Source organism: Euprymna scolopes, chromosome 9, assembly GCF_053919585.1.
Source record: "Euprymna scolopes isolate OS-2025 chromosome 9, ASM5391958v1, whole genome shotgun sequence".
NCBI classification, from domain to species: domain Eukaryota; kingdom Metazoa; phylum Mollusca; class Cephalopoda; order Sepiida; family Sepiolidae; genus Euprymna; species Euprymna scolopes.
The window spans coordinates 87441824-87449004 of NC_136490.1; the positions used below are offsets into that span (position 1 = coordinate 87441824).

Consider the following 7181-nt stretch of genomic DNA (forward strand, 5'->3'; position numbering starts at 1 on the left):
TTAATGTCTTTTTAAAAATTCGAATTAATTTTCAATAATAAGATTTTTCTATTATATATATGCATATATATATATATATATATATATATATATATATATATATATATATATATAATGTTTGAGTTTCTAAAGTTTCATAATTACAGTCCACATAGTGAGGGTATTTTTTGCTGTCATAATCTAATATAGAGTATGGTATGGAGGAGGGCAAGACAACAGCACCCGTAATATTATGTCTTAGTAATTGTTGAAATGTAAAACAATGGGTATAGATGAAAATTCACATGTGTAAAAAATATATGTTGATGGTTATTGATGTTTAAAGTTTTTTTTTACCTTAGTAATACCACTGAAGCACAGGGAAGAATTGCTGATTGCAAGAGTTAGGAATTGATGGGTAAGTTCATAGAAGTTCTGCTTTTATTAACCAACAGTGCATTAGCACTTTTGATTGAGCGAACAGTATACAGTGCGATGATAAATGGAAATGAAACCTGGCCAATAAGGATTAAGGATATGTGTTGCATGGTAGAAATTACATGAGAATGCTGGGTGTGTAATAACGAGTCTTAAAGATAGTATTGGATCTGATGATACCAGAAAAAGATTAAATTTGGATAATATAGGGAGATGTGAGTAGAAGATGAAACTTGATTGGTTTGGTCAGATTGAATGAATGGATGAGAGTTATTGGGATAGTAGAACAAGTGAGGTAGAAGGATGGCAGGGAAAGACCAAAGAAAATGTAAGAGGAATTAATAAGAATGGATTTGAAAGAAAAAAGAACAAATAAAGACTTATCCAAAGATAGGTTAGCCTGGAAGTCAATTTCTAAAAGTCGTCAAACATGTGTCAGTATGAAAAATCACCATAAAAAACGAATGTGGTGATAATAAATAATATTTAAAATAACAAAAATAATTCTTACCAAAATTCAGCAAGATTCTAAGAGTTTGTTTATTATTGGTGAACTCATTCCCAAAATAAGACATTTTTTTCGTGCGATTGTAACGATGCATCTAGTCGTGTTTTACTTAACATTTCTAATTAATATGATCTTTGTCATCAACGTAGCAAAAATAACTTTGGAAAATAGCCATTTTTAAAATGTCTTTTTATGCCATTAAGTCATAACTAACTGCGAATGTCCAGTCGGATGAACAACAATGAAACTGATTGTTTCTTTATACGCTTCTTAATCACTTCCTGCCTCCATCTAAGCAGGAAGCATATTCGCTTCTGGCAAACAAATTTAGTGAGAATAACTTTTTTTATGTTTCTACTCAATACCTTACATCAAAAGATATTGCCTTTTTTTGCTACTCTTAATAGCATGCACAGAAATAATAGCCTCCAAAATCCATAAGCTGCAAACATTTAGATCTTCGGCTTGAATAACTTGTACTTATTTAACCACAAAGGACTGGATATGGTAAATAATAAAAGACGCCCATGTTCGTGTAACTTAAACAGAAATGTCTATATAATATCTCTCCGTTTACCTGTCAAATATTGAATCTTTATTTTATGTATTGTTACATTAATTCTTTTTTCACTCATCTGCATTATACTCAATGATAATTTCATGCGAACATTATTTACTAAAATCAGTTTTTCCTATTAAAGTGTTAAAAATACCGGAAAACTTGGCATACACGAAGTTTATTTTGCCAAAAGTGGCTTCAAAGACTGATTGTGTCAATTTGTGTCATTAATTATATGTAAAACAAGTCACACAGTACATACTGTGTGACTTGTTCAATACAAATAATTAATTTATAATTAATTTGTATAAATTATATTAATTTGTATAAATTGTATAAACTGATAAGATAAAATATTTGCCTTTTATTAATATACAAATAAAAATACCCGGTGTTGTCTGCGAGAAATAAATTTAAACTTGAAACTTTGTGGCAGTTTTATTTCATATTTCTTATTTGCTTTAATTTCTTATGTGTGTGTGTGTGTGTGCATGGGCATGCTTGTTTAATGATCTTATAAAATCATTTGAGTACCTAACTTCAAGCGTTAGCTTTCCTATAGTGAATAAATAATAAACCAATTTTCTTCAATAGATAAGTAAATATATTTTTTCCTTTTGTTTGTCCCAAATAAAACATGTTACCACCAGTGGCGTAGCAGGGGAGGGAGTGCCCCGGGTGGCACGTGCCATGGGCCAGCATTTTGAGAGGGTAAAAATAGAAAAAAATAAATAAAAATAAGTAAAAACTAACAAAAAATCTTAAAATTGGAACTTTTGGAGGTATCGGTATGTTCCGATTCCAAAACCGATTCTGTTAAATTTTTAACTTAATTTTTCATTATTGGTACTAATTATAAATAGTTATTGTTTTTAAATTGTCACTAACTAAAAAGATAATAACATCAAAATATGATGTAAGTCTATTTTACTTGTAAAACAAAAAAAAAACTTTGCATAAATTCTCTAGGTAACATTTCAAAGAAAGCAGTTGATTTACATGTTCCAAAAAATGTTGAAAAATTAACCAAAACATTTTTTGCCAGATAAAATACTTTCAAACATCACTCAGCACTCACTGGTAATTAAATGATGCAACGGAAAATTTGACACTGGAAAATTAGCAACAGAAAATTACGTAATTTTGGACTTGAATAAACATTAAGCAACTACGGAATAAAAAGCGACTGAGAACAGATTTTATGATCGTCCTATCAGGGGAAATAATTTTAAATAGGAACTAAGTGCTACACCTCAAATACTATTTAAGGGGCTTTTTATTCGATAGTTTAAATACTAATGAATTCCTGTCAAATTTCAAACAGTCATGGAGTAATTGATTTTTTTTTCGAACTACACAAGCGGCAAAAGAAAGTCCGCACTTGTAATTTTTCAAAAACTGCAAATTTAAGCTAAATTTAATGTAACTATTTAAACAAACTATACCTTATTTGATTGGCCTTTTATTCTTCTATAATTTTACCTGTTCATATTTGACTTTTAATTCAAATATTCTAGTGTTCACATCAATTTAAAAAAATAACTTCAAATTGAGGAGGCAAAAAAAAAGTCCGCAGCAACAAATTTGCTTAAAACCAGCTTAAATTATCGCCCCTAAATCAATTTAAAATATTCATCGACAGGCAACAAAGCATCTATAATCGTAATTGTTGTTGTTCCAGGTTATACACCATAACATTTAGTCCATATGCCACGACTTTCTCTTAGTGATCGTCAAGAGCTCATTAATCTCCACCTTTCTGGTTTATCCAATCGAGAAATTGGCCAAAAAGCAAACACCAAAACACCAGTAGTGTTCGTGATGCGCCTAAATCTGGTCATACTAAAGTTATTTCTAACAGGGAAGACAATGCTATCAAGATCCGCAGCGTAAGAAATAGATTTGAAACGGCTCCCTAAATCTAACAACAGTGCAATCTTGTTAAAAAGTGCTCTCTTTCTACTGTCAAGAAAAGATTAAAGAAATTTAATTTGTGAGGATATGTTACAAGACGCAAATCAATGATTTCTGTAAAGAAAAAAAAGCGCCGTCTGGACTTCGTCAGATGCAATGAAGATCATGGCTCTTCATATTGATCAAAAGTGCTTTTTAGCGATGAAAGCAAGTTCAATAGGCAAGGCAGTGATGGTAGGCAGTACGTATGTCGGAGGAAAAACGAAGAATTTAATCCTAGGTGCTCAGTTTCAATGCTGCAAGGTGGTGGATGTTCAATTTTGGTGTGGAGCATTATTAGTACCAGTGGTCCAGGGCCTATAGTTCGCTTGCAAGGTCGAATTAATTCGGCCAAGTACATTAATAGATTTTCTACCTTACTTTGGTCAGAATTTGAATGATAATCCCATCTTCATGCAGGATAAAGCTTACATTCACACAGCTGGTAAAATTATAGAGGAATAAAAGGCGAATCAAATGAGGTATAGGTTGTTTAAACAGTTACATTAAATTTAGTTTAAATTTGCAGTTTTGGTAAAATTACACGTGCACACTTTCTTTTTGCCGGCACTGTATTAACAAAAACCGAAATATATTATGATGAATTAAATCTGGTAATAGAATTTTAATTTATTACTTTTTTATTAATTTAATAGTTAGTCCACCGACTTAGTCGGATTTGGACCTTAGAATTCACCCTCGTCCATTCCTCCATTCGTTCCAAAAATTCTCAATAACTATTAATTACATTTTTCTGAAATTTTACATGAAGTTACAACTACCCAAGGGAGGAAATGTAACATTTTTGGATTTTTGTTAAAAATTCTGGTTGTGTCTCAAGGGGGTCAAAAGGGGTCAACATGGTCAAAAATGGCACTCTTCGGGACATAGAATCCTTTCCAACCATTAGATTTTGCCGAAAATTACCCAAAAGCACGATCAGATCACATGGATATACAGCTGGAAACGTAATACTTGACCCTGGGAAAATTTGGGGGCTTGAGCCCCAGGGTGTTTTAGAGGTAAAATATACACCTTTTATGGCTAATTTTTATTTATCTCTTAAAAATTCATACATCAGACCAGGGGTTTAAATGCAAGTTAATACGTTTTTCTTACACCATCAAACCTGCTTGATAATAACTATGATTGTCAGCTTGGTGAAGTTGACGAAGACATAGAAAAAGAGGAATTCTTTTCCAAAAAGAAGAGATTACAGTATTTTGTGAAAACTTTAAGAAAAAAATAAAATCAATTGACCTCTTGAACTTTTGAACTTCATACAGAGATATCACGTTATGGATTCCATCCCTAATATTGTGATCTTGCTGCGCATTTTCTTTACCCGAGCTATTAGTGTTACCAGCTGTGAGCACTCTTTCTCGAAACTAAAGCTCATAAAGAACTGCTTTCGCTCAACAATGAGCCAGACAAGGCTTACAGATTTGACAATCCTCTCCATACAGAGGGAACTTGTAGATGGAGTGAATTTTGATAGAGTTATTGATAACTTTGCTGAAAAAAAAAAGTATGAAAAGTCTGTTTGTAAATTTTCAACCGACTTGATGCCTTGCAGTAGTTCTCTTACAAAAAATAAATTTACAGCATTATTTGCAATTTATAAATAAATTTATTTAAAAAATTTTTTAACTATTTTTAAAGGGGTTGAAATAACAACAAAAAAGTAAATAAAAATGATTTTATCATTTCATAACATTTTCAGATTTTCAAATGTTCTCATTTAAATTCATACAAAAAATGTTTTCTAAAATATATGACTCTCCATTTCTTAAATTTGGCGCTTAAAGAGAGCGATTTCAAACAGCACCAATACAAGATACTTTTTCTCTTCGGGAGACTCGACCTCTTAATAACAATATTATGAAGGAAAAGAAAAGAAAACTACATCGGACTATTCTCTCCTTGGGCGAAAATTCAGCCTTTAATAATTAATAAAAAAAAGTAAATAAAAATGATTTTATCATTTCATAATATTTTCAGGTTTTCAAATGTTCGCATTTAAATTTATTATTATATTTAATTTAACACTTTTTTTATAATTTGAATTATACGTTTTTGTTTTGAAAAATATTAGGTTTCCTTTGTTTGCGTATCCAGTCTTTATTTACTTGGTTATGTAACCAGTAATTTAACACTTTTTTTATAATTTGAATTATACTTTTTTCTTTTGAAAAATGTTAGGTTCACTTTGTTTGCGTATCCAGTCTGTAATTACTTGTTTACGTGGTCAGTTAATTTAATTTAACAATTTTTTCAATAATTTGAATAATACGTTTTTGTTTTGAAATATCTTTGGTTTTCTGCGATGACGACTGTATATGTATAGGAGTCCTGTAATAAGATGAAAGTCTAGGATTAATAATAGGAGCTAGGATTAGCAGATTAGAAGAGTCGGCAGTCGAGCAGAAGAGGCAGAACAGTTGAGTTTACTACGTAGAGAGAGAGAGAGAGAGAGAGAGAGAGAGAGAGAGAGAGAGAGAGAGAGAGAGAGAGAGAGAGTTGGAGTCAGGGTCCTTTGGAAGCGAAGGAAAGAACATTAAACTATGTATACCCCGAATTTGAATTCCTGACGTCATCATCATTTCGACCGGTCAAATGGAATAAAGAACATCATCGATTTTTGTAACTGTTGTGTTTGTGTCGTCATTCAACAATTGAAGGTAATGTGTTCATCATCTTAATATGAACTTTGTATAATCCCCTTCCAAGTAATGTGTCCCTCTCCTCCTCTCTATATGTGCTAAAAGAAATATAAGAACTGTGCATCTATCAACCTCTCTCCTCATTAATATATGTTGTAAGAATCCACAGAACTGTAATATGTATGAATGTCCTTCTCTTCCTCTCATCATCATCGTCATTCGTTATATGTATTGGCCCAATATGAAACATCCCTGTTATACAACAGAAGGTGAAAGTCTTGTGTAAAAATAATGTCCTTATTTCAAGGTTTGTGTTTTAACCGGCGAAGTTCGCCTTATTCAAAAGTCCCGTGAGGAAAGTAGTCCGTTATTATTAATTCTTATAGAAAATGTACGGAATGGGTGCGTGTGTGCATAAGTGTAATTTTTGAGTGCCCGCGTGGTGTTTGTAATTATGGTTTCGACAGATGTGAAAACGACGATGAGATGAAAACGAGAGGCCTGTTCTCGTGTCACGTCGTAGCGAGAAGAGAAGAAGAAAGAAGGGGAAAAAGGGAAGAAAGAATGTTTGTTGCATTTAAATACTTTTTGAACCGGCTCCAGCACAAGATTGCTGCTGCTGGTATTTGGTTTTTGGAAAAGCGTTAAAAAGACAATCTTTTAAATTTTCTCATTGGTCACTTGTGTCATGTGGTATTGTCTTGAACTACGTCCACCAAAAATATGTCCATTTTACTTTTGTTGTTGTGAGAAAAGCATGTTGGTGTATTTGAAATTATGTCGTTGCTGGAAGAATTTATTTTTGTGCAAATGTGCGGGGAAATTAAAATTAATAAACGTTCGTTTATTTGCGCGTGCGTGTGTGTGTGTGTGTGACAGCACACCATTGTAGTATAAAGGGCTACGGTGATAGGAGCCATATTTTGGGGGAAAACCTAGGTGGGGAGTTGAGCAATAAGACGTTTGTTTACATTAGATTTAAATTACATTATATTGAAATTTCTACATGTTAGTGATGTCGGGAAAACAAGGGCAGGGTGGGAATTCAAAAGCAAGTGGTCAAAGGAAAGAAGCATTTAGA

At 32.3% G+C, this 7181-nt stretch overlaps 1 protein-coding gene across 2 annotated transcripts in view; it reads right to left on the reverse strand.

The window, feature by feature from the left end:
- The window catches only part of LOC145284762 (uncharacterized), a 109671-nt gene extending 108505 nt beyond the window's left edge, over positions 1 to 1166 (reverse strand). The window contains exon 1 of one of the 2 annotated variants that reach the window (XM_080133732.1): positions 929 to 1166. In XM_080133732.1, coding sequence (XP_079989858.1) covers positions 929 to 1019 — 91 coding nt within the window. In that variant the 5' untranslated portion in view covers positions 1020 to 1166. The remainder of the gene's footprint in view (positions 1 to 928) is intronic. The other variant, XM_080133729.1, reaches the window with a different exon arrangement.
- Between the last annotated feature and the right edge of the window lie 6015 nt (positions 1167 to 7181).